General features: G+C 39.5%; 1 protein-coding gene across 1 annotated transcript; it reads right to left on the reverse strand.

Annotated features, from left to right (window-relative positions):
• On the reverse strand, positions 1-26709 carry LGMN (legumain). Its single transcript, XM_036384637.2, has 14 exons — positions 26623-26709; positions 20189-20366; positions 12358-12455; positions 11465-11546; positions 10865-10950; positions 8182-8257; positions 7693-7755; positions 6753-6819; positions 5017-5135; positions 4175-4264; positions 3278-3475; positions 2502-2672; positions 1555-1622; positions 1-772 (listed from the first exon to the last, which is right to left on the reverse strand). Exons 2-14 carry the CDS (start codon positions 20324-20326, stop codon positions 733-735), a joined length of 1296 nt encoding a protein of 431 aa, XP_036240530.1. The 5' UTR covers positions 20327-20366; positions 26623-26709; the 3' UTR covers positions 1-732.

Below are 26709 nucleotides of genomic sequence, written 5' to 3' on the forward strand. Positions count from 1 at the left end.
TGGATGAAACTGTCAACTTTATTTTTATTCACAGGCAATTCCTGTACTCCATGACTTCCCACAGGTTTGTGAGTATACACAATTAATTAGGGCATATTGGTGCTAAATTTACAGCATTAGATATTTCTGTTTTTCTTTGGGAAACAGTGCTTTCTACTCACGAAGATTTTTACTGTTCAACATTTAACTGTGCTGTCCACATCAAACAGCTTCCATATGCAACTAATTTCTTTAAACTGTTAAGGAGTTAAAACTTAAAAGAACAAGCTTTGGTTTCCTCACTCTTCAACCAATCTGCAAATTAGTCACTGTAATGGTATTCATTAACTTCTTTTAAAAAGTTAAGAGTTAGCAAGAGTATTTTAAAAAACCCTCCAGAATTAATGACTCAATGTTTAGATTTAGGATGGAGTTAGCAATCACATAGGTGGCTTGTAGTGTTCATCCAGAGATTCCTAAGAGCATTGTGCTTTGAAAAAAATTATCCATCTTGAAAGCTCCAGGTGGTCTGCCAAAATGCCTCTCTCAAAGCAGCAGGCTGTCAGCAGGTGGGGATGCAGGGGAGAGCACTGGCAAGTGCTGCACTGCTCATGGTCTGGTGCCTCAGCTCCCAACACAGTTCCAGTACAGTGTCTGACTCTCTCCAGGTTGCATGCACATAAAGTCTGGATTATGACAGCTATGAAAAATTATCACTTGTAGCAAGGGTTACATTCAGGACTGTTGTTTCCATCAATACCCAAGGCACACCCGATTCATGGCCAGGCATATTCTGCAACAGAGAACAATAATGATGAATAACTTTTCAGGTACTCTGCTCTCAAACTATTTCCCAAACTGACTGCAGTGGGCTTCAGGAGTGGGGGCAGCAGTTCTTCACCTCCTAAGTTGCATGTACACACTCTTTGAACTACCAGTCCATCCTCACATTCCCTACCCTTCTGCTTTCTTCTCTCCCTTTTACATCTCTTGCATGACTCATAAGCTGGGATCCCAACCTCTACCACAAATTCCTAAGACAGAATTCCAACACCATGCTGCCCTTGGCTCTACTGCACCATGACAGAGGTCAGCCTGGACCATTACTTCCCTGTTTCCTACCCCACACATAGCACCATACTCTCTTTCATCACCAGAACCCAGCAGTGCTGTGGTGTTTTGAACCAGCAGCTGAGGGGGTGGCACAGAAAACACAGCAGTTCCCTGCCTGGCTTCAGTGTAAGCTGATGCAGGAGTTACAGGGCAACGCCCTTGCACCAGTCATACTGTTTTGTTTGATGTTGTGTGGTGCAGTGGCATCCTCTGGCTGTCATTTCCCCTGAGGCTCAGTAATGAAATTAAAGGGTTATGGGGACATGGATCATTATGAGTGGGAGGGAACAAATAATGATGTTTGTCAAAACAAACATTTCTAAATTTAGAGTGATTTATGGACAAAATGATAACAAGAGCAGAACAAGTGAGAAGCTTTTAGGATAAAGCTTTATCAGCCTATTGGCTTTTGTTCTTCTAGCCACAGTTAAAACTACAGGGCATATCTGGGAACCTCATTACCTGTCAATGGGGTATCCTCCTTCACAAAGGTTGACCAAGGCATACAGCTGTCTCAGTGCATACTCATACTGAAATAAACAAACATTGTTAATCATTTCAGTGATCAAAAGCAGGTATTGTTTATCCAGACTAAATAGTGGAAATAATTTAGAGCTGCTATAATATCTAAGTGTTCAACTGATGATCTAGTACTGGGCTAAATGGATCTTTTTTCTGCACACTTTGCTCTTTGAACTTCAGGCAATTCAGCCATTTAACTTCTTTGAACTTAGGAAATTCAGCTGTGCTGAACATTGACCCCATACACAAGACCATCTAATCCATTACATTCTTAAAATCCCACAGAACAAAAACAAAAAATCCACTAAAGAGGCTATCTTGCCTGCCATCAGGACTTTCTTATTCTTAACTGAAGTCTAATAACACAACTTGAATCCTCAACTTGGATCCCAGGAAGAGCAAACAGTAATAAAGCCCCTAAACGAAAAAGTGGTTCTCAAGAATTCAGCAAGATGATGGAAATAACAGTGAGGCTACTGCAACGAATTATGAATAATACTACATCATAACACAGAAATCTGAATGCACCAAGATTATGAATTCATAGTGGTGATGGTTTGTTTCTGTTTAGTCAGCAGAGATGTTTCAAGCAGAAATACAACATGACTTTTTTAACACTGGGATTTCTGGGGAGGGAATTGATGGAAGCAACAGCACAACTAGTAAAAATTACATATTATTTTGGGGGTTTTTTTAGTAAACTTCTTGCTTACCTAAAGGCGTAGTAAAAATTGTCTCCAAAAGCAATTACTTACCCTTATTCCAAATCTAATCTGCATGACTGCCCCAAGGTAGCTTTTTAATAAAAGCTGATTTTTGCAGGTGTGCTCATGACTGTGCTAGTTTTTGTGGCCTGTTTATCAGGTTATATCCAATGAGTGACTTACCACAGGTAAGTGCCAGTTGAAGCAATGAGCTTTGAAGTGGTTCACTGCTGACTGGTAACAGTCATAATTGCTGATGGTCAGTCTGTCTGACAGAATCTGCTTGCTCTGTTCTGTTGATCCTGTTACTACAGTGACTATCTTCCGCATGGATTCTTGGATGAATTCTTTCACCTGTAGATAAAACAAAAAGAACCTAAAACATGCTTTTTCTAAATCTAATTTAAAGACTTTGAATGAAATTTCTCTTTCTTTAATCTTCCTTTAACTTTTAGGCTTTTTAGGGAACCAAATTTTGCCATTTATTTTTAGCATAGTCTCTTGCACTTGTCTCTTCACACTCAAATGAAAACTGACAGAAAGTCAAGATTCCTGGAGCCCAAAATTACTTGCTGTCCTTCCACTGTTTACCAGGGAATACTGACTTCCATTCTGCAGGAGCTATTTGATTTGGGATATTTCAGTTCTACTGAGACATGAGTTGCTCTAACACCAAAGATTAAGTTTTCCCATAAAAATCCCTATGGATGCAGATGAGGAATTTCCTGCCAATAAAAGCTGTGAGACTGACTTTTGCATTTGCTTACCTTTTGGCTAGATAATTACTACTGAATGTGCCTTATGGAACAGATCATTGAATTCTAAAGGAAGAATAAACCATCAGCTAGAGGTTACCAGTCTGAAGAGTAATTTTTTTGACTTTTGGGGATTTTCCTTCTGCCATTTCTTAGGATAGAAGTTAATCTGGCCTGATGAGCAATTGTTTTTTCTTTTCTTACCTCCAGGTATGCTTTCATCTCTGCAGCAATCTTCTTAGCCTCAGAAATGTCATTGGTAGCCATCAGCTTTCGTTTCATGATTGCAAAGGGCACATCAGGACTAGGTGTCAGGTCATAGTTTTCCACAGGTGGCAGAGAAATGGGCATAGCTTTCTTCCCCATGCCCTGGAACTGCATCACCTTCATGGAGGAGATGCTCTGAAAGATAAAAAGTAAATTTGGAATGGAACAGATGGAAATTGTCAATCACCCTCAATAGGCAGTTTTGTCTTTGTCTGCCATGCAAACCTAAATCTCTAAACTTGTTTTATTTGAGAAAATAAAGGAAGTAACAGGGTTGTAGGTGTATGTGTCTGTGTGTATGCATATGTTGGGTTTTTAATACAATGAGGTAAAGGCTGACAAAAATCAGGGAACTTTATTTCCAAAACTCACTGGGGGGAAAAAGGAAAAAGGCAACCAGCTTATGTAACTGCACTTATTTTTTTATGAGTATTTAATCTGTTGCATAATGGGACTATTGTAAATGCTGTATCACCTCTTAGCTCTTCCCATTTGAGGGACCATTGTATTTTTTAACATTTCACTAATACTCATAATATGCTGGGAAGTGGTAAATACCTTTCTTTATTGAAGTGTCAAATCACTGGCAGAGCTTGGAGGACAACTTGTACCCTGATTTCTTGCATTAATGCATATGCAAGGCTAATTTCCTTTAGCATCAGGATCTTCACCTCTTAAATGCTGAGGTCTTTTAAGAGAAATAGCTCATGACTAAAAATTACTAAATCAACCCTGCCAGTTTATAGCTGTTTTTTGTTTGAATTAAGGCATGAAAGTATAGGGTAAGAAAGGCTTGAAGATACATTTGAGCAGGAAGCCCTGTGAAATACATACTCTGTTTCCATACTGCATCACATGGCTGGTGTTGGTGCGTTTCTTCACCAGCTGAAACTGCTTGTGGAGTGTTTCTTTTCTTAGATCCTCCTGCATGAAGAAAGTTCCATAAGGTCTAAAATAGTTAAACTTGGCTATTCTAAAAATGCAAGGGAAACTGCAAAGAGTCTTAGCTGCCAGTGAGTAGAAGCATGTATAGGACAAGAGCTATACAACCTTTGAAAGACATGGAAGTAAAAACTGAAAAGAAGATTTGACAGCATATTCTCATATTGCTTTTAGTAATCTCATTCCCCAGCAAATAGGCAAGAAGGGAGTGGACTAGCATACAAATGCCAGGTTTGTTTCATTAACAACAGTCTCCATTATACTAACAAGTGGGTTAGCCACAGTTCTATATTTAAGCAGCCCTGAAGCAGACATACAACTTACTGAATTGCCCAATTCATTTAACATGTTTGGAGATGTGGTCTCAGATTAGCAAGTAAAGATTATGTCAGTTTGGAACTAAAAGATATTTTATATCTTATTATCTAATAATATTATAAATTATATTATAAATTATATCTTATTTTAAATCTTAGATATTTTATATCTTATAAATAACAAAAGGAAATAATATTTCTGAAAGTTGGTATTGGAAGTAAATTCAGTGGCCCAAACAAATAAAGATTATATATATGGTCCCAAGTAGTAGATAAATACTTTTACCAACTTAATTTGTTGATTTTGTTCCCACATAAAGCCAAATATTTTCACAACTCTTGTAAAAGAGCTATGTTTAAAAATCCTAGTGATCTTTTTCATACACGAAATGAAGAAAATTTATTTCAGTAACTTACCATATCTGAATCTTCCATCCAATTCACACTGTACCAGTCCCCAAGATAAGTCTGTCTTTCATCATCATAGTAACATGCATAAGATGACTCCTTGGGATTAGCAGCTGTTGTTGCATAAACTGTAATACAAACAGTAAGGGTTTTTTATCTTCTTTTTTTTAATCTCCCCTTGCCCCTCCATGATTTAATACTTAGCTCCACACAATATATTTGTCTAAGTATTTTGCCTTTCAATCATTTACTTCTAAATAGCAGGAAGGAAAGAAGTATGTTAATCATTCTGTTCAGTCACCCTCAGTGCTGTTCTAAGCACACTCTGTGCTTCTTCTTTGCTGCCAAATGTGGTCTGGAGTGTTTAAAAATTGTCTGAAGGAAAAATCTATTATTCAAGAACTGCCTGAGAGCATTGTGCACTAACAACTATCTATACATTCATTTTCTTTATTACAATAATGATATCTCTTCTCCAAACTTGAAGGGAATCCCCTAAAAATCATCTTTACTTCCACATAATGCCACCTTCTAAGTAATATACTTTGTTGGATAATGTTCTACACTGAGACAAAAGTAAAATAATCCTACATCTGTCCCGAGCACAGTGTTCCCAGTAAGTCATCTCTAAGACAACAGAAATACTGTAAACACATATTGACAGGTCTCAAGACAAAAGCAATTTTGGCTTTTTGCCAAAGTTAATACATAGCATAGTTGTGTAACTGAAGGAAAATCCATATTTTAAAGTGAAAGTGTTCCACATGATTTTATAGAGCTATTGTGTTGTTTCTACTCAGAATGTACCTAAAGCTCAAAAGTAAAAAAAATATTGAATCTTATCTGTGCAGTAAAATGCTCCTCTTAGCACCCTTCAAAATGCTTACTAAGTAACCAGTTAAACTTCTTAGCTTATCGGTGAGAGCTGCCAAAGACAACTTTGTACTCTAATACATAAACTGTCAATTTTCTGCCTTTTTAAGTTCTGTGGCAGAGCTGGTTGTAAAACCAGAGTCCTCAGACTGGAAATTTCTAACAGAATAAACTATAAAAAATACTGAGCATTTGTCTGGACAATTGTCAACATGAAACTGCTACCTGTCAAAAAGAAAAACCGTTTGTAAGAAATCTTGGTGGGTGTCAGGCAGCACACCCAGGGCCAAACACCCAGGATGCCATGGACATGGCTGGTCTCCTCTGCAATGACATCTTCAAAACCACAGGAGCAAACACTTCTCTCCCTGATATGGAACAGCTGTTTCAAAAGGTTGTGATTCCTCATCCCAATTAAGGCTGAACTTCCAGCTCTGCAGCAGAGAGCCTGGAAACCCTAAAAAATCCAAGTTCCACATCCTGGGTTGTTGTGCAAATGTGCAGCAAATCCACCTGGCAGTGGTGTCTCACATCTGCTTTGCTACTTGATGAAACTGAGAGCAGGAACTTCACACCTGTTAGCACTGCTGAGGCTGAGAAATGTCTGTATAACCAGGGCAACCACCTGGTTCCTGAAAAGAAATACTTTTTCAACTTCTCATTTTTGAGAAACTGAAAGCCTTTTCAGTCTTTTGTAAGACTCTACTAAAAGGAACTTCCTGTAAATGGAAAGTATTACTTTCCTGTGCTCCCCCACTAAAATTCTACATAAACATGCCTTGAACCTATTCTTGTCACAGTCAGTACTTGTCTGGGACAAGGTCTGGGACAAGTTGTGATATTTAAGTCCAGTAAGTTAACTGACTGCTCACCATTGATATTATCAGCCAAATGATTCATCATAGATCCAGACTCACATGCTTCAATGTAGAAGACCATCTATAAAATACAAAAATAAATCAGAGACTTTAAGAAATTCCATGAGGAAATGGAGAAAACTTGTTAGGTGCTTTTTAGGTGTAGCTACTTGGCCTGTACTGCTATTCCTGAAACAAAAGCTATGCATAGTGCTACAAAAGAAAAGCTAATTTTTTATTTTCAGGAATTAAACTCCATAGAAAGGGGAAAGAATAATAATGAAAAGGTGTTATTCATCTCTACAGAATGCACAGGGATCTACTGGCTATTGTACAAAGCACAGATCAAACACACAGTCACTCTATAGGCACAGCAAGGTGTTAGTATTGATTGTAGTGTCTCTGGAACTGATGCCAGCTGTGTGTTCCTAAACACAGCCAGCCATAGCAGACATTGCCACAAAGAACTGCGTAAAAAAAGCACCAGTAAAATGTTCAAAACAGTAACTTCTCTGCTATTAGCAATGTGATGAAATAAATTCACAGAATTTTCTGACAAGATATACAGTCTTTTAAACTAAATAAGGGACTGTAAGAAAAACATGAGGTATATACAAACTTCCTGTAAAGACAGTAAAGAGTGAAGTGAACAAAGCACAGGAAGAGAGTCAGGTATAAATTATGGGGTGCAGCAGTTACAGATGTTGCTTTTCTAGCCAGAATATACAGCATTAGCAAACAGCAGTTACACTACATATGAACACTGACTGCAAAAACAAATAAACCATTTATGGGAAATTTGGAGCAGATCAATCCTTTCAACTGCAAAATCCTAATGCAAATTCAACTGCATGTAACAGATTCCTCCTACTTTGAGCCAATTCTCAAAATAAAAACATCTCTCTTCCATGCCAGCTGCTCTTTTAATTTCAGAATTTCTGGTATGCTTGTTTACCTTCCGGTATTTCTTGTGATGATACATGTACCAAATAGTCTTATTCAAGTCTTTCACATGAAGCTGTAAAATAAGAAAAATAGACACACAATTCACTCAAGAATAAATACTAACTGTTGTGAATATGTACACTACTTTCCCAATAAATTTATCCAGTCCTTTGCCCTTCTGAAGTATAAAATTCTAGCATTTAGCACTCTGGAAAAGATGAGCAATGGTCCCAGAAGAGATGTATAGTGCACCAGAAAGCCAAGTCACACCTGTGTGAAGCAGCCTGACTATGGAATGACATAACTTAAGTTTCAACTGAATGTTACAGATTCTAACTGGAAAAAATCCAAAATACAGTGATCAGGAGAAGAATGCTCTTTTTTGGCCTCTCCCCTCAATATAGCAGTGCACTAAATATTCTCATGTTTTACATTTATTTGTTATTATTTTAGTATGTCACTAAAATGATGGGTTTTGTGTTATTCCCAAAATGCTTACATCATCATCAGGAAAAGCCAGAAGTCCTGGAGCTCCATGGTCAGTGAAATACACAAACACATGATCCTTGGGACCACTGTAATGAAAAAATTGCAAACAAAGTCTTTTTAACTACTCCAACCTAATCTTCAGTACAACAACATTCATCTACTTCTCAGTGCTAAGACATGTCCTTATCTGAAAATAATAGAGCTGAAGCACCTCCTCCTCCTGGTAAATTTTTTTCTCCCAAGCATATTCATTTGGATCCTTATTAGAAGAAATGCCCACAAAAGGAACAAAACCAAAGATATAGTCCCTCAAACATGGAGAATATGGCAATCACTCTTCACATTCCAAACTGTAAACTGATTGAAACAGGGGCTGTTACGTAGGGTATGGTGGAAACACAATTGGTTTTTAATGGCTATGTGAAGAATTGCTAATACTCTGGGCATTTGTAGAAGTCTGGAAAAAAGGAATGCTTTTCTAACTAAGTTATACCAAGGTACCATTAACACAAGGATAAATAATAAAAACCTCTTTGCTAAGAACCTGAGGCATGTGTAAGGACTGCTGTGGCCATAATCAGCCACACAGATCAGCAGGCAGTGTCAGCCTCCAGCTCCATGAGGAACTGGTGCATGTACACAGGCACTCATGAGGCCAGACTGGCATCTGCACCCGTGGCTCTGCAGTCAGTTGAGCACTGAGCACTCACAGGCACTGACACCCTCACATCTGAGTAGTACAGTTTGCTGTACAGTCTGATTCCACCCTAAATCAAATAGATCATGTTTGGCTGACAGAAAGGTCTTAGCCTAACAGCCAGATCTGCAAAGGATTTTCCTTTTAAACTGGATTCAGGGACAATTAAACATAAAGTGTGTAAAAAGATCAGAAGGAGTGTCCAGGCCCTCCTCTGTTCCTCTGTACCAGATTCCAGAAACCTTTACTTGCTTTTGCTCTTTCCTCACAGCAAATAGATGCAACTGCAGCAGCTCAAGGAAACATTGTCCAGCCTTCTGTTTGGCCAGTAACCTACTGGTTAGGGGCACCACCTGAAAGTCCATCTGGAAGCCTCCCAGGGAAAGGATAATTCAGTTCTTGTCCCACCCAACAGCAAAAGTCAGGTCACTTGAAAATTCAAACAGAGCCTAATAAAGAAGGGCTGGTGTTATTTTTTGGCTTCCTGCTCTTGATCCTAAATGCAAAAAATTTGACCCAGGTGGAATGTAAACAATTAAGACTTTTATTTGTGGGTTCAAGTTGTCTCCCTGAGTACATTAAGAGACTTTGGTCCTTTGTGTAGCTACTCCCTTATTTGAACAGGAACATCAAGCTTTTGCAAGTGAGGTGTGTCCAGATGTACATTTTTTTAAAACAAAAATTGCTTCATAGTCACCCCTTGACTCATTCCAGATACTAGAATTGCACAATCTGGTAATGTGCAGTAATTTATTAACGTTTTGCCTATATGTGTTGCATATATCATTTTCAACCTCAGCATTTAAGGATGAAGTTCAAACAATTCACAGCAGTAACTTATTTGACTATTGTCCTGCTCCTCCTTTTTTACTGTTCTCCTCAGTGCCAGGGTGGGATTCTTCTGTTCTGTTTCATTGCTATGCCTCTAAAATCAACTGTCATATGAAGATAGACTTCACAGTTTTTCTTCAATGAGGCTAGTCCTTCCAAATGGTTGAATTTAAATTCTTAAAGGTTTTATAGTCATTCTTGTACACAGAAAAATATATGATATAGCTCTTAACCAATAGTCAGAAATGTGGTACAACTTAGTAAGGCAGCATCATACTTTTACACCTCAAACTCGGTAGAAACAAGATGAATAACTGACATCAGGTATCCTTCCAAGAAGATTTCTTATTAGGCACTGAAATGTATTAACTACATTCTTGAATCATCTAAATTATATAAGCCTTTATAAACTACCATTAATTATAAATCTTACATTGCACTCAGTCAATCTATAACTTAATATTCTTCATATATTAAAATATTGCAAAACTTGGAATCATTTCTGTAGCTTAGTTTACAAATAATTTAAGCATAATACATCACTTACAAGTTTAATTGCTCATATTACTTTTTCAGTCACAAAGATTTTTTTTTTCATTCATTATAAACCATAATTCCACTTCCATTAGGAATGGAATTATGATTTATACTCAGCCTCAATAACTGTACATGTGCTACAAAGAATAAGGCTGGGATTAGACATGCAATTCTTCCAGCTGATGAGCTGGTTAAGCTCTCTCTGTTCCTCTGCCACTCACTGCTAAGTCCAGCCTGAGTTTGACCTAAGTCTTCTGCTGATTAATAAAACTGTTCATGTACATTAAAATAAGCCTTGGAAAATCCTTTCCAGAAGTCTCCAGAGTTTAGCCACACTATCTTAGAACTGCCATTCTTGAAAAAGATAATAGTCTAAATAACAAATACCTTAATACAGTTAATCTACCCTCTAGAACTTCTATACCTTAATCAGTCAAATATCAGCAGTTCCTTTCTTGTGACACATAGTTTAAGAAATTAGAACCACTGTATTTGTAATGTGAAGGACCTGAAATTGCCATCAATAATTTTGCTGGATTCTTAAGTTGCTCTAATTTATTCTTTTGTTGAAATCAGTGTCAATTAATAACTACACATGCAATTATTTTCTAAATTAAACTTCTCTTACCTTTTCAATACTTTTCCTGATCCCACCCCCTTCACTGCTTCCCCATCTCCTCTGAGAACCGCAAGAAAATTCTTAGGAGTGACATCCTACAGATTTGAGAAGATTAAAGTTAGATCTGATAATAAAAACAACAAAATCTTCATTTAGAAAGATGGCTTCCTAAAGTTAAAATCAAGCATGGATGACAAATTTAGCTGGCCATCCTTTTCAATACATCTTTATCTAATGACTCACTTGGCTGCTGAATCATGAAATCACGGAGTCACTGGATTACTGTACTGATTTAATGAAACAGTTAGGTTTACACAGCTGTTTTTCAGATTGAGTTACAACATTTACAATCCAAGACCTTCCTTCCTTTTATTTCATTTGTCAGCATGGAAATAGTGTAAAGGTTCACTTTGATAACCAATGCTTCACTTCAAAGAATCTATTGTCTATATTCATCTTACGTCAAACCAAACTTCATGTCAAACCATGCAGGTAAATAAACTTGATGCTTTATATTATGTGCATTTTTGGAGTGTAAGCTACAGGGTGAAAGAATTTATTCAGACATTGGATAATGCTGAACCACAGGGAAAGGGGTTTTGTTCCTACCTCCTTTGTATAGTCCTTGGGCACTCCAGCATACACATCTGAGCCATTAGGTCTATTGATGACAATGCCTTTGGTTGGATTTCTGAAAGGTAAATGGAACATAAATAGGAATAATTAGCCACATGCCATGCAATGACCTTAGAACAACAGGAGTCAGCTCACCTGAGAGTACAGGAACTTGCACCATATTCATTAAGTGATTTCAGAATATAAAGGGCTTTGCACTTCAGTCAGTTACATATACTTGTCTCAGGTGATCTTACCCTCAGAGTACATTCAAGTATTCTATCTCAGATCATGTCAATTAATCTGGAGATGTAGATGGATGGTCTCTATCATTTCTCTCCTTGCAGTCTTGCCTTTATTCCCCTTAACACTTTGCTCCCAGTGCTGCTGTGCTGATTTTGGGGGAAGTTATTTGAGAATTAGAGGCTGTATAAATTAACTGTGTCATACAGGAAGCAATGATATGCTCTAGAGTGTCACCCAGAATGGGACCTGTTACCCATCTTCATTGAATGCTGGGAATTAATCTGATAATATCCTCCAAAAAAGCCCTGAAAATTGCACACAGACCTCCCCTCTGTTCACAAGTTTAGGTTATTTATCTGCTGCACACTGTTATGCCTGGGAGTTAAGAGCCCTTACTCTTATAACAAAGCTCTGCAGTCCTCAGTGCCACAGCTGATGCTGAGCTGTGTTCTAAGGCTTAGGAAGCTCATGAGCACATTTCAAAGGAGAATTATTGTGCTGATGGCTGACATCTCTATGCGTATCACAGGTGGTTTTAAGGGCTTTTCTTTCAAAACTACTACAAACTCAAAACACGCTGGTGACCACAGCATGTTTGTAGTAACCATACAGTTTGTGACCAGCGCATGTTCATCACTTACTCCTCATTATCAGCAATGTCATCATACATCATGACAATGATCTGCTCATCTGGGATTCCATTTCGGTGTACAATCTGATAGGCATGGCACACATCTGCCTGAAATTAAGCAAATTTTCATTACTAGTTTTAACAGAAATTTTACCTTTGATACCAAAAGCAAAATAGCTTTTCAGACCTAAGAGCAGGCTATTGACCAAAACAAACTTCATTCCAATATAAGAGACTGAGGGTTGCTAGAAAGCTGAAATGCACAGGTTAAACCAGAGCTCATTGCTCTTCTTTAATTAGAAGCAGTTGCATTAATAGTAGAGACTATGATTAATATCTCTCCCTCATTACCTATTTTGATTTCTTATTTAAACAGAAACCAGAAGTTACTCCAGACTTGGTACAGATAACAAATTTAACATGCAGCTCTCAGCAATATTCTCCATTGTATGAAAAAATCAAAATAAAAACCTTCTGCAGAAAATAAAAAACCTTTCTTTGCAGAGAAATCCAAAGTGTGCCAAGCAGACAAAAAGAGTTGGATTTCCACCAATTTCCCTTAATTCTGCACCAAGCCTGCACAACCAAAGATTGAAGGCTGTCCTTAAGCAAGTATTGTTTACCAATCTCATCTATGCAAAAATTTTATTAAATCTTGCTTTACTATGAGATGAGAATTTGGTTTAAGGAATATTTTCTTTTTAATTACATATTTCTTACTCTGCAGAGCAACTAATTCAGTGCACATCAGATTTCAGTGGAAAACAGAATTGCAAAAATTCTATTCAGGCTCTTTTGCTGATTTGTACAGGATATGAATAAGCATATTTTCTTTACAGAACCATCTTCCCGTGACACTGAAATAACAACACCCATTAAAGTGATATTACAGTAAATGCAGTAAATACAGTAAAGTAAATGCAGAGTTCTATCAGAATGCTAACTTCTTAGTAACCCCAGTCCAAATGATTCTCTTCTTCAAAACTTACAGTCCCTGAGTGCCCTAATGGGGCATTAACAATCATTCCTAAACTTGAGAACTAGAACCCACCAAATGCTAGGAAAAGCTGTGCAGGATTAATGGAAGAGATCTCATCTAACAAATGCACACTCCAAATGCAGGCAGGAAGCAAGCTTTAAAGCTTACTTGTGTTGAACTAATCTAATTTGCTAACTTGGAAACCAAATTGATGTGGTTTAAGTAGACCAGTGTCTGTTTAGATTACTTAGGAGTACTAGTGATTTTCCTTAGTTTAACCAAAAGGACACTGTAAAATACTGTAACTTTATAATCCTTGGTCTTCTAAGTGCAGATAAAAATGAAAAGAGAAGATAGTTGTACAAGATTCTGTGAAGGGTGAGGCACAGTCAATGCTAACGAACTCTCCAACAATAAAATCTCTTTATGTGAGATTTAACCCTAAATGTTAAACTGTTCTTAGTAAAGCAGTTCTATTTCCTACTTTGCAGGTCAGCAGTCTAGGTTCTCTTCCACCCATCCCAGACAATCTCCCAATTAGTTTTCCATTTCCTTGCATGTCATTATACCAGCTGCTGCCTCAACAAGTCAAAACATTGAGGTTAAACAGTTAGGAAGGTATTGCATATAATATGAAACAGAAGAGCACAGGTTTGACTGAGAACATATTTGATTTTCACAAGCAACCCAAGCAGAAGCAGAAGAAAACACTAATCAGGGCTTCTCTACACTGATTGATGAGTAGATCATAGATCCCTTCTCACTCTCAAAATATCCCACACCTCTGTGATGCTGACAGGAACCTTCACAGGTTGGCAACAGGGAAGTGCTTAGGCATGCAGTGATACAGTATCACCATATTCAATCAGCAAGTGTCTGTGCTCCCACAGACACGTGGCTGGCCAGTAGGGACTTTGGAGGTGTTTCAACTGATCCTAAGTGCCCAAATTAAGCTAAACTTTGTAAATACATATTATCAGGTTTTGGTTTCCTCTCCTTCCTTCTGGTTCGTTCACTGTTTGCTCAGTATGTCCTGTCTTAGCAAACAGTAGTCATTAGCAAAATCCCTACTGTAAAGGAAGACAGATCAATGCAGTCAATTCCCTTCAATCTCAATTTATGCCTGTTTGGGGGTTGTCCCAGCCTTTTAAGGCTTTTGCTAAAGGAACTGCTGGTAGCATAATGATATCACCAGCAAAGCCTAGAGCAGCAAAAACATGCATTCCTACTAAAACTCCATTGAATAAAGCAGGACAGTTATGAGTAAACAGGGTTTATTGCACAGAATTAGCTGACCTAATTAGTCACCTTTGATATTGCTCGTGATTAGTCCCTGTGTACACATAAAAACCCCAAAAATCTCTACAAAACCAGAATAAAAAAGTTTGCAGCTAGAGCAGGGAGGTGTATGTAGAGTATTTCCTGTTGATGTCTAACCGCCTCTCAAATACTGCTATTTGACCCTGCTTCTCTATGAAATATTTCTGGCATGTCTGCACCTGTAAACCACTCTAGAAGAAACAGCTGTTCACTGGTTTCAGATCTCTTATTAGTATTATTCTTGATGGTTTAACATGTGAAATGCGTGCTATGAACATTTACTGGATAAATTGTCACTAAATCACGTTTCTGTGACTGCGATTTGAGGGGCTGCCCCAGATCAGCACGGGAAAAGCTGCAGCTGTCCCACACAGCACAGGAAAAGGTGCAGCTATACAGCTCCTGCTGCACACTGACCTTATGGGTAGCTCCAAAATGGACACTGTTAAGGGCATGGTTTAGACCTTTCACTCCTTAGCTAGTCTAAACCCTTCGCTACATCAGCAAATTCTGATGGAAGAGCTGCTTAAATGATTAACTCCTAGATTTTGAAAGCATGGGGATCAGAGAGTGAATTACTCTGTTTTCCTGACACCCCAATTTTCCTCTGCCATATAGCTGTTTACACATTTGAATGACACAGCTTTTAAGCAAACTGCCTGGGGGGATTTTTGGAAAAATCAAGTTGTTTATGACACAAGCTTGCATAAATAGTTCCTAAAGGGAAAAGCTTGGACTTGTGTGAAATTGGTTACTTCTTGTCTTATGACTGCTAGGTTCATGGCTGAAAGGAACTGTCAGCTTTACCTTAAAGCAGCACAATTCCCACTACAGCTGTGCTGAAATGTCACAGCCTAAACAAGAATGAACTCTAATATACAAACAAAGTAGAAGAATATGTCTGAAATGCCAGCCATGTCTTACTCCTTTGCTTAAACATACATCAGTGAGTCTGCCCAAAGATATAACTATCAAGAATTTAGGAAAGATTTCCTGAGAGTTCAGTTTAAATTTTTTAAGTACAGTGAAGAAATGTTAATTGAAGGCTAAGGCAGCCTTAGTGTCTGTTACCTAAAAGAGAGGAGAATTTAATACTGTCCTGGAATAAGATACTGCTCTGGCTGGCAGTGTCTAGGACACTGAATAAATACAGTCTCTGACCCACAAAGCTCAGTAAGTGTAAGACTAAAAACAACAACTGAAAACAGACTCATGTATACAAATTCATATTTTTTTAGTTTTAATTTTAATTGTAATTTTGCCAGACTTTTTCAGTCTGGCTCTTCTCTTGAGGATGCATTCCATCTTTAGTAAGACTCTTGTTTCACATCAGGCTTTTCCACAAACTATGTGAATTTGAGCATCCAGGAAGCATGGGTCTGTCTCTTCTTCTGATCTGACGTGAAGCCAGCTTTAGATTTGAGTTAGCTGGTATGTTCATCACACAGAAGAGCCAGACACTATTTTTTCTAATGAGAACTAGCTTGTTGAGTCATTCTCCAAATCTGTCAGAAGCATTTAGTACCGTATTTGCTCACGTATGCCACTAAGCTTTCCAGAGGTATTTTATCCAGCTCTTTGAGCAGCAGAGAGCTGAGCCACTTTCCCTAGGAACAGGGGGAGTATTCTTGAACAGTAGCCAGTCTCATAATGGAAAGCTGCTACAGAGAAGCCAGAGTAACTGCAGAGAGGAGCACACTGATAGCCCTTCCACAGCCCAAGCAACTCTAATCAAAACCACTAAAATAAGGACAAAAATGCCAAAGAACTGAGAAGCCACAAGCACAAAGCAATGTACAAGCTAGCCCTGCAATGACAGCAAGCCTATCACACTGGGCTCTATACTAAACAAAACACTTAAATTTTATTTTAGGAACTGGATGAGATAAATGTGTACGACAAGTTTAGGTCATCCTGATTAGGAAGAAGTCCCAGCTCAGCCATCACAGTGGAAGCAACTGCCTGCAGAGTGTGAATCTTGCTCATATTAGGCACAAATGGTGGTTTTTCTCCTTTCTATCCTTGGTTTGTACTGACAGTGGATCCTGACTACTGACATCTAAATAACCAGTCTTAAGCAAAGTTTCGGATTCCTTGAGGTTACAGGTGCAAACTCGGTGTTTCCTGGGTCTGCAAAGTCTTTACAAACTTATTATTCCTGGGGTCTGTACAGTGTGCAGCATGTTTGAAATGAGGTATATTTGAATAGGTAATCTATTTCTTCTGCTTTTGTGGTTGCTCAGTCACATGAACACATTACCACCAGATAATTACAATACAGTACATTTTGATCATGTTGAAGCAGGCAGCATGAAAACAACTGGAGCTCACAAAATAAAAACGTAATACAAATATGCAACATCATGTATTAACTGTACCCTGGACAGCTGAACTGAGCAACTGAAACCCAGAGATGTGTCTGCTGAATTCTCAAATTACAAAGGGACATTATGAGTGCTTGGTTGCATGAAGGGAATAGCAACAAGTCCTGTAATAAAAAAAAAGCCACATTGAATAACTACTTACTGGAACATATCTACAAATCCACTTGTACACAGGCTAGGTCAGAGAAGTTCTGGGGAAGAAGGATGATGGCAGGAGTGAAATGAACTAGAGTACAATATATTTTCCTCTGCAGTTTCTCCCTTGGAAAGCAAAAAAATTACACAACCGTGCAATTCTGTAGCACTGCTTTGATTTCTTATAGCACAGGTATGATTGTACTGAACAATACCATGTGTTTCTATGTGTGTTCACTATGTGTTCTGAAGCACAGAAGTGAAAGACCAAGTCCTATTCCTGGTTCCTCTGTAAGTGACTTTGGCAAATAATTTAATTACTTAAAATGTTTTTGCGTCTGCCTCTGGAAGGTAGGGAACCCTAACACACCAAGACAGGGTGATCAGTGTGCATAATATTTTCAGAAATCTGTTAGAACTCCTCAGATTTCTGTAGCATCTTTCCTCCTCTGAATAACTCTCCTAAAAGTCTGTGATTCTGCTTGTTTTGCTTGGAACAAATTTCTCCAATTTTTTAATACCCAAGGCAGCCTTGTCTGGATGACACTTCAGGTCGCACATGAGAGGATTTCCCATGACTAACTGCTGGGTCTGTCTCACCACATGTCACTGCTACCATGTGTGCTCACACCCACCAGGCCCTTAAGACTGACCAAAAAAGGCCACTAGGCAGAACAGCATTAGCACTAGGCAGAACCTGCTGCTGTGCTGCATCCTGTGGGAATTGAGCTTTTTCATAACAAGTTAAGATGCACGGTATCTTGCTCAGGACAGGCAAGTAAGAACCCAGCCTCATTGTGAAGGATCCTTCATACAGACTCTTTTACAATGCTGCTTTTATAACTTTAATAGGATTATTATTGGTGTTCTAATTTTCTTCTTTCCAAATGTTAATACCTGAAGCAAGTGGCAGTTTAAAAAACAGAGATTCCTAGTATTTAAATTCAGAACAATTCAACATGGCAGATATTGTGCATTGTTAGTTGACATGATCTTCAAAATTAGGTATTTAAAGAAATCCTGTTCTCATTTTTCTAACATTGAAAAGAAATTACTTAGTAACTATCTGCAAAGCATGACCACACTCAAAAGTTAATAGGCTTCTGTGAAACTAGCATGTTACAGAGATTCACTCACTGTTGGACACAAATATGTTAAGTGTGGATCTTGAGTTCTTCATAACCCTATTTTACCTGGCAGAAGCACTTGCCAATTGCAGGCTCACTTACAGAGAGACTAAAAACTGTGCGCAGGCAACTGAGTAAAGGAATTCTCATGAGCCACAGCTTCAAAATTGTAATTTTATTTAAAGATTTATTGTTGTGGTAGTAACTCCTCCTAGAATGGAAGGGAGCCAGCTAGACTGGTTATACAGCAATAGCAACAAAAAGAGCACAACTCAGTAATTACATTTAGACACTCCAAGACAGGCAGTAATCAAGTACAGCAGTAGTATTTTCATCATTGTTTCCCAATTTCAACTTTAAAACTCTTCTTCAAGATTTAATTTTAAATAGGAATTGTTTATATTAAGGCTGTAATATTCCAACTGTAATTATGAGGTGATATCTACAGTGTAAGGAGCCAGGAAAGTCCCTAAAACCTGTTTGTCAAAGTGTTTAGCTAGCACTTGCCAGTGACAGGTTGTTCTTCAGATGCAACAAGACTGTCAGTCTGATTAATTTAGTTTTAAGCTCATCACTGTGCTGGAAGTTCTAAAGTGATTGTGAGCCTAGAAGGAGAAGAAACATACACAAACCCCAGGGTGCCTAACACAGAGAAGGCTCATTTGTTCCTCAATCAACCAAGAGGATGAAGCTTCTCTCTATTTTACAGGCAGTTACATTAAAAATAGTACATACTTTAAAAGTTCCAGCATTCAGCAATTCAACCAGTACATTTCATACTATTCAGTTTTAAAAATGCTGATTTTGTACACTGGTATTTAACCAACAATACTATAATAAACTATTTTTCTAGCATTTAGAAATATATAAATGTACACACAAATCAGAATTAAATTGATCCTTTTCTCCAGGAAAGCCAACCTGCAAATTTAGAGCAAAGATAGCATTTACATAGATTAATCTGTTTAAGGGATTGTCCAGCAATTCCCCAAGGGGTAAGTGCTGCAGAAGTTTCCTGACTGCTGATTATAAATCTTGAACGTAACCAGAATTAAGTCACTTGGATTTAATCCTGTCCATCGTGACACCCACGCTCAGCCCACAGTTTCACAACACACTGGCTTTCCCAGCAGCACTGGACTGGGAGTTCCTGTTCCCTTTCCTCCTCTTTCTGCCACTCACTGTTCCCTGAACCCTGCTGTACCATTTCTTTGTTGTGCCAACTTAATGCTGAGGCCGTGCTGTTGAACACAGTCAGCAAACTGGTTCAGGTTAAAAAGATCCCCCTTCCGTATGTCCTCCACTCCTCAAACATAATAATGCATTTGCAGCCTTCAGAGATTTTTTAACTAGAAGGAAGCTTCTCGTAACATAATGAAAAGAGGAAAGAAATGGAAAGAAACATGCATGTGTCTCAAAATGAGGTTTACCTCTAGATAGCCTCTGTACAACTGCAAGTTGGGGTTAGATCTTCTAGCCTAGTTACTAATAGAGTATTTACCCTAAAAGGCACAGGTCTCCCAGGATGCAGAAGTGTGATTAGAGGAAGAATACTTCTCCTCTGGTAATGACAGCTTTTTCAAGAGGTTAGAGGCTAAAAAAAGTTGTATGCAAAAAAAAACAAACAAAAAAAAAAAAAAAAAACCCACAAAGTAAAAAGGAGTAGTGGAAGGGAATTCCTGGGGTGGTAACAAAAATAACTAAGAGCAGGCTCTGAGCAAACCTTGCTGCTGTTTGCTTTGAAAACTTCACACACCTGGGAGTCTGGAAGTAGAAGCACTTGCTCAAATGACAGAAGGTCTAAACCAGTCTAGATGATAGGCAGCTACCACCTTCCTGCAAGTCTGGGAGCTGGCATTTTCTGGAGCATGGACAGCATCAGCATGTGATCCTTACCTGGTGACGATAGTTGTACCAGCCATTGGAACCTGCAACAATCACCACCCAGTGCTTGCCTCCATCTTCAGGCTCTTCCATAGGGAATGTGCTGATGCCCAGAGCACAGCCCAGCAGAAAAACTGCTTTCAGTATCATCTCTCTTCTTTATTTACTCCACAAATGGGAGTAAATTCTCCTAATGAAGAATTTTGAGACAAGTAAATGAGAGGACATCAGCCAATAAAAAAATGCTAAACAAAGCCATATCCCAACTAGAAGCTTTTCTTGGTTGTGGGGTTTTTCTGTGTGTTTTACAGATCATTTAACCCATGGTACAATTTTGGGTCATATCTTCCTTTAGCACCAAGCTGCTACTAGTTACAATAGCTTTTTGTCAGCTTTCAAATCTGACTGAAAGCAATTCTGAATAGGACAACCAAGTTGTTCAGCTCCCTCCAGTTGTTTCACTCTATAGTAGCTGGCAATGAATAAGTCTCAAATACAAAGAAAGCCTCACTATCAATTGCTTCACAGATAAAACTCTTTCAGATTAAAACTATTCTCTTGGTCTCTGCTTATGTGATTCCCTGATTTCCACTCACTGGCAATTACCCCATCATTACTGAGTCAAATCCCAGGTGATGTAGGATACTGAAGACATGGAAAAGTGGTGGGGAGTTGGAAGGTCAGAGTGTCACAAAAGCTCTCTGTGCCCACAATACCAAAGAGGGTGGAAAGAGGCCATTCCACTGTTCTGCACAAGATGCAGCCCTAACTGCAGGGGCTGGGGGGAAGTGAAGGCTGTGAGAGCCTCACGCTATTTGTGCAACCTTTTATGCTAGTGGAGAGCAAATGTGAACCACTACCACATGAAAGAGCAGCATTTTGCCCCCTTTCCTCAATGGTTAAGTGTTTGCACATGGTGCACAGTGAGAAAAATACATCTGAGCCTGTGAATGACAAATTTAGAAAAGCAAAGCACAGGGGGTGGTTTGAGCCCATGCAGAAATGGCTCTTTCTACTTTCTTGAGAGGACTAAAGTAGAGTCCTTGCTAGTGAATGTCCTGAGCACCCTGATTGTCTGGTAAAGCATTTACTCTACAAGCAAACTATCTGGCCACTTCCAATCACAGGTTTAAGATCTGCTTTTTGAATTGGGGTTCAGGGGGGCAGGCAGGTTCCATTTACTGGTCACAGTCTCGGGTCTGCTGCATCTGATGTGAAACTCTAAAAGCAAACTCCCCTGAAGAACTGCATGCTCCTGGCACGTGCATAAAGATTACACATTTCCTCATGCACTGGGAAATGGGATTTTACACCTCCCTACTCACAAACACAAGATCCTGGAAGTAGATAATTGCTTCTAGGTATGGAAGAGGTTTTGCAGTAAGAGGCAGAGTAGTCTACATTAACATGGATTTCTCTAGAATAAAAGCTGGAAACCCCCAAACCATTCAACACAGTCACAAGGCAAAATCACTAAACCAAGTGAACAGTACCAAAGTCACCCTCAGTACCCCACTCAAAACCACCCATCTGCAGCCACTCAAATGAGGCTGGAATAGAGAAGCAGCCAGATCCTCTCCAGAGCAGTTGTGTTCAGAGAAGACTAACACACAGCATGGGTTCACTGGTCATGAAGATTTAGTCTTGCAGGCAGTAGTATGAAAAAATATATATATGCGTATATTATACTATATATACATATTTAAAAGTTGGGGTAGCCTTAGAGCACAAAGTAAGAAAGTCTTGATGATCTAAACAGAACCAAACATTAACTGTTATGAAACTGCTTCTTCCAAAAACTTATCTTTCAGGAAAAAGCCACTCCTGTCACTGCCTGTAACACTTGGAGCAAGAATAATACACAGTAACTTAACAACTTAAGGTTTGTTGACTTATTAGCTTCTTCAGCACACAAGCAGATATGAAGGAATAAGCAGAGTTTTTATTAGATGGTTATACTCTCCCATGTTGAGCTGGAATTGTAAAGTTTTGTCATTGTTGCCAAAGAATGCGGCTTTGTATGGCAACTCTGCCTGATCTATCTTGTCACTTCTTCACATGATAAGACAAATAGCATACTGTGCTGAAGATGCACTGTGTCTACAACATCCATAAAATCTGGCTATTCTGTTGCCTACAGCCTGGCTAAAATTCAAACCAACCTGTATAGAACTTCTGTAAAGTGCCACTACAGGCCACAGGCCAATGAGCCTATTCATTTCCAATATTCAATTTCAGGTATATCTAACTCCTGAAATATTAGGCAAGAAAAGAAGATCAGTATTGTTTGGACAATCTGCTTATGAATCTTAACTGAGTTTGACTTACTGGAATATTGAGCTGAATTTCCTGCACACAGATCTCTCAGAGCTCAGTGTCTGTCTGATAACATTTCTCCAACTATAACATGAATTATGGTTACGTTAAAAAAAAAAAAAAAGAAAAAGTTAATGGTCCAGGTAAGTGCTGGAGATCCTTTCACATGACGCTTAGCTCTTTGAGATAGCATTCATCAGAATCCAGGGCATATCAACAGAAACTGCATTGGTGCCAGCTGTTCACCAGGCCATTTAACATGATGGCTAATTTTAAGGGAAGTCCTGGCACACACATCCATCACATGGAAACAGTCCCTGCCACTATCAGTTACTGATATACCAGCCAAATGGAAACAGTTTGATGGGATTGTCTTTCCTGGTGAGTTCACACTCCTGACTACACTCACAAGGATCCACAGTTCTCAGGTACCTGCCACACACAGGTAGCACAGGTGTACCCACAGCAGCACTGCACCCTGCCTGCCAACAGCCCCATCACAGAAAACCCCTGGGCCACATCAGAACAGAGACTTTAGCTACCTCAGGCAGTCTCTCCATGAGGGATTCAAGAGTCTTCCAGGTAGTACAAGGGTATCTAGGCCTTCACATTTCTCTCCTCTGCTGAGACAAAAGTTGTGACTGATGCAGAACACCCAGGAAAAAAACATAAACACCAAGAAACATTGCACTGTACTAGCATATCATACATATTTTGTCATGGATAATTTAGAATAGAAAAGAACCTCCCTTTGGCACAAATTAATGACATATAATCTCTCTTATCTGTCTTTTCTTATACTATAATTAAATCAAATTAACACCAGAAACAAGGGAGGAAATAAAAAAAAACAGATATACTAGTACACTGTAACTAATAAATGCTCAGCTCCCTGAATTTCTCTAAGCAGCACTTAAAATAGGTTTAAACATGGGCAGTGAGAATGGGTCTTCATTGTTTGTTTCTAACTATTGCTTAAAAAAAAATCCAAACCAAACCTAACAAACAAACAAATGATGATCAAACAAAGAAATAGACTCACACACACACCTATTTCTACTTGTTTTAAAGAAGGCCTCTGAGTGCAAGTGGGCAATTTAAAAGGCTGTGTTCAGGGTTGTGTTGTATGAGTTCCTGACCTACAGTTGAGAAGAGAAAGCTCCCCATCACATGCTTTGTCTTCAAGTCATACTAAGAGAGAGCAACTCAGCTGACCAGCTTACCACAGGTACAGAAAAAGCCTTTCTCTGAAGATCCATCACATGCAATCAATACTACATCACATGCAGATGAAGACTGTGTGGAAAAACTAAAATCTCGCTACAAGACAATCTTGGAGCTTTGGTTGATCTACAAAATATCCTAAGATTTGATCAGCTCTGTCTAGTCTGTCTGACAGAAGAGTTAACTTTGCCTGGAGACCGTGCCAGCATAAAGGCCCATCAGTGCAGTGGGCTCAGCATCACACCACCATGCACACACGCAGGTAAGGCTGCTGCACACTTTGCACAATCTGTGGAAGAAGCACATCCAGAATTGGGTGGCTTGTGACAGTGTTCACAGGGCTTCTTGGATGAGGCAAGAGATGAGAATGCTGACTCTATGTTCAGAAGGCTTGATTTATTATTTTATGATATATATATATTACATTATAACTATACTAAAAAGAAAGAGAAGGACAGGTTTTCCCAGAAGCTAACTAAGCTAAGAATAGAAAAGAATGATAAAAAGGCAGCTCTCTTGGACTCTGTCCGAGACAGCTTGGTCCTTGATTGGCCATTAATTATAAACATCTAAGATGGGCCAATCAGGTGGACTTGTTGCATTCTACAGCAGCAGATAACTATTGTTTACATTCTGTGTCTGAAGCCTCTTAGCTTCTCAGAAGGAAAAATCCTAAAGAGAGATTTTCAGTGAAAAGATGTCTGTGACAGTGGCTCTTGCAGAACAATTCACTCTTAAAACCAGTCTGTCCTGACAGAGGTGCTTTGACCACTTCCCACTAGATAGCTAGCATACATCTCTGACTTGATAAGAAAGGGATGCTTAGGAAAGCCCACACCTGGAAATGGCTGGCTGTAGCTGGAACAATTTTTCCAGCCAACTGCCTGCTCCCTGAGTTCACAACTTTCCTTTGGGAAACAGTCCTTTAAGATCAATACTCTTAGAACAGGATAGCACTCTAAAGAAAGGGCTTTGAGTTGATCCAAGTATTTTCTACTAGCTTTTAAAGCAATATTGACACTTCAGTGGGTTGCACTCGAAATACCTTAAACACAGTCTCCAAGAGCTGTATAAACAGAAACCATATCTCTATTTTACTTGCATGAGAAGTACACTAACAGTAACCTTGCTGAAAAATAACAGCCTTAAGCTGGTCAGATGACCACTAAAGCTCTTCTGTGAAGTCTTTCTTAACAGCTCACTTCTTATAACTACTAGCCTTTGAGCTTCCCAAATCAAGCCACAGTTCCTTTCTCCACAGAGTGCTTGCATATTGCCTGCCACTTAGATGCTGATTTCCACAAAATATGTGACAGTCTTCCTCACAGGAAACTGATGTCCACAGTTCTGCCAGCAATGTTCCACCCACAAGCTGTGCTGGCTGCTACAAAAACAGAAGCACCTAAACCTGTGATTAGGCCCCTGCACAAATAATCTGATTTTCTTTCTGCACTTGTGTTGTAGAGAGAAAAAAATCTTCATTGCTATAAATTCTGTCATGGTACATTTTGAAGGAGATTACTGTCCCTGTTGCAAAACATTTCCTTACAAAGTCTGCTAGTAACCATTCTATGAACGGGCGTAGTATGATTAGAACTTGTAGTAAAATATTTCTGTTTAGACATCTACTGAAGATGTATAAGCCACTTTTACTGTAAAAACCCATGATTTTTTAGTTAACTCAGAATAATTCTTGATGTTAAATAAATGTATTTAAAAGTAATTACAACTAAAGTTCATTCTCCTGTTTGCAGGGTTTTTTTCTCAGCAGCAGAGATGGTACAATTTACCTGAGGGTAAAAAAAAACCAAAATCATTCCTAGAATGGTGATAAGTTAATACACCCGGATTAGGGGATTTTTTTCTCTACATGTTTCAAAAAACCCAGATTCAAATCTAGCAGACCATAAGGCTTCAATAAAACTGCTTCTGCTATTTACTTTCTTATCTGTCTGCAGATATGTACAAAGCCTCTGCCATCACATTTTAACAGAAAAAAGAGATACTGCAACGCTGCATGAGTAATAATTGTGTTAAATTGCTTGAGTTGCATAGGGGGTATAAGGGTAAAAAAGTAAGTCAGGTAAGGGTAAGAATGTCTGCTCAGCAAACATGGAAATGTTGGAAGCACGGACAGAATTAAATTCTACAGAAGTTATTATGCAGAAATTCCAGTGTGATATTACACAAGATTCCTGCACTCCACATGTCTTTTGCTATGGTTTATCTTAGCATTTCAGATCTTGGCTACAATATTTATGCTAACTCGCAAATACAGACATCCAACACAGTGTTGTTCCATCCTAACTGAGAACTAGTGGTGCTACTACCTCCAAGCAGAGCCTCACGCTACGGCAGGGCTGTCCACCAGCTATAAACAACCAGCCACAGCGCAGCGCCTTTCAGGCATTCCCAGCTCTCCGCAGAAATCCCGTAAATAGTTACTCCATCTTTTCTCCCGTTAAAAATGTATTACTGGTGATTAAATGTAAGCTGCTGCCACTGCTTCCTCCCCCACTGCCCCATCTCCCTCCTCTGCCAGCCCTGGGCAGTGCCCCTCGGAAGGAGCCGCTCTGAGCCGGTCCCTCTTCCAGCACGGAGGGATCGAACGCAGTTCCCAGGCCAGGCGTACCAGCCCCAGGGCCACACGGGGCGCCGGGCGAAGCGGCGGGGGCCCGGCAGCGCTCGGAGCCCGGGAAGGACACCGGCACCCTCGGTCGCTCCCCGGGGAGGCGGCGGGGCCGCTTCCCCGCCTCTGCCTCTGCGGCCGGGCAGCGGAGAGAAACGGGCCGTCCCCTGCTCACAGCTCCCTTCGCTCAGGCGAACCCCGCGTCCTCCCCTCCCCGGCCAGAGCCCCTGGACGGAGCCCCCGGACAGCGCAGCGCAGCGCAGCCCGCCGCCCTCACCAGCTCGTGCAGAGGAGTCGCCGCCACGGCCGCTGTGATTGCGGCGAGCGCCGTGCGGAGCCGGGCGACCGCGGCGCGGGGGGGGCG

The sequence above is a fragment of the Molothrus ater genome, chromosome 6 (genome assembly GCF_012460135.2).
Source record: "Molothrus ater isolate BHLD 08-10-18 breed brown headed cowbird chromosome 6, BPBGC_Mater_1.1, whole genome shotgun sequence".
Classification (NCBI taxonomy): Eukaryota; Metazoa; Chordata; class Aves; order Passeriformes; family Icteridae; genus Molothrus; species Molothrus ater.

What these genes read in the sequence shown, in the direction of transcription:
- LGMN (XM_036384637.2), bottom strand. Translation starts at nt 20,326, where the DNA reads ATGATACTGAAAGCAGTTTTTCTGCTGGGCTGTGCTCTGGGCATCAGC. An exon ending in TGATGCAGTATGGAAACAGA is followed by an intron (nt 3,476 to 4,174) that starts GTATGTATTTCA and finishes TTTATCTTTCAG; the next exon opens with AGCATCTCCTCCATGAAGGT. An exon ending in GGAGGATACCCCATTGACAG is followed by an intron (nt 773 to 1,554) that starts GTAATGAGGTTC and finishes TCTCTGTTGCAG; the next exon opens with AATATGCCTGGCCATGAATC.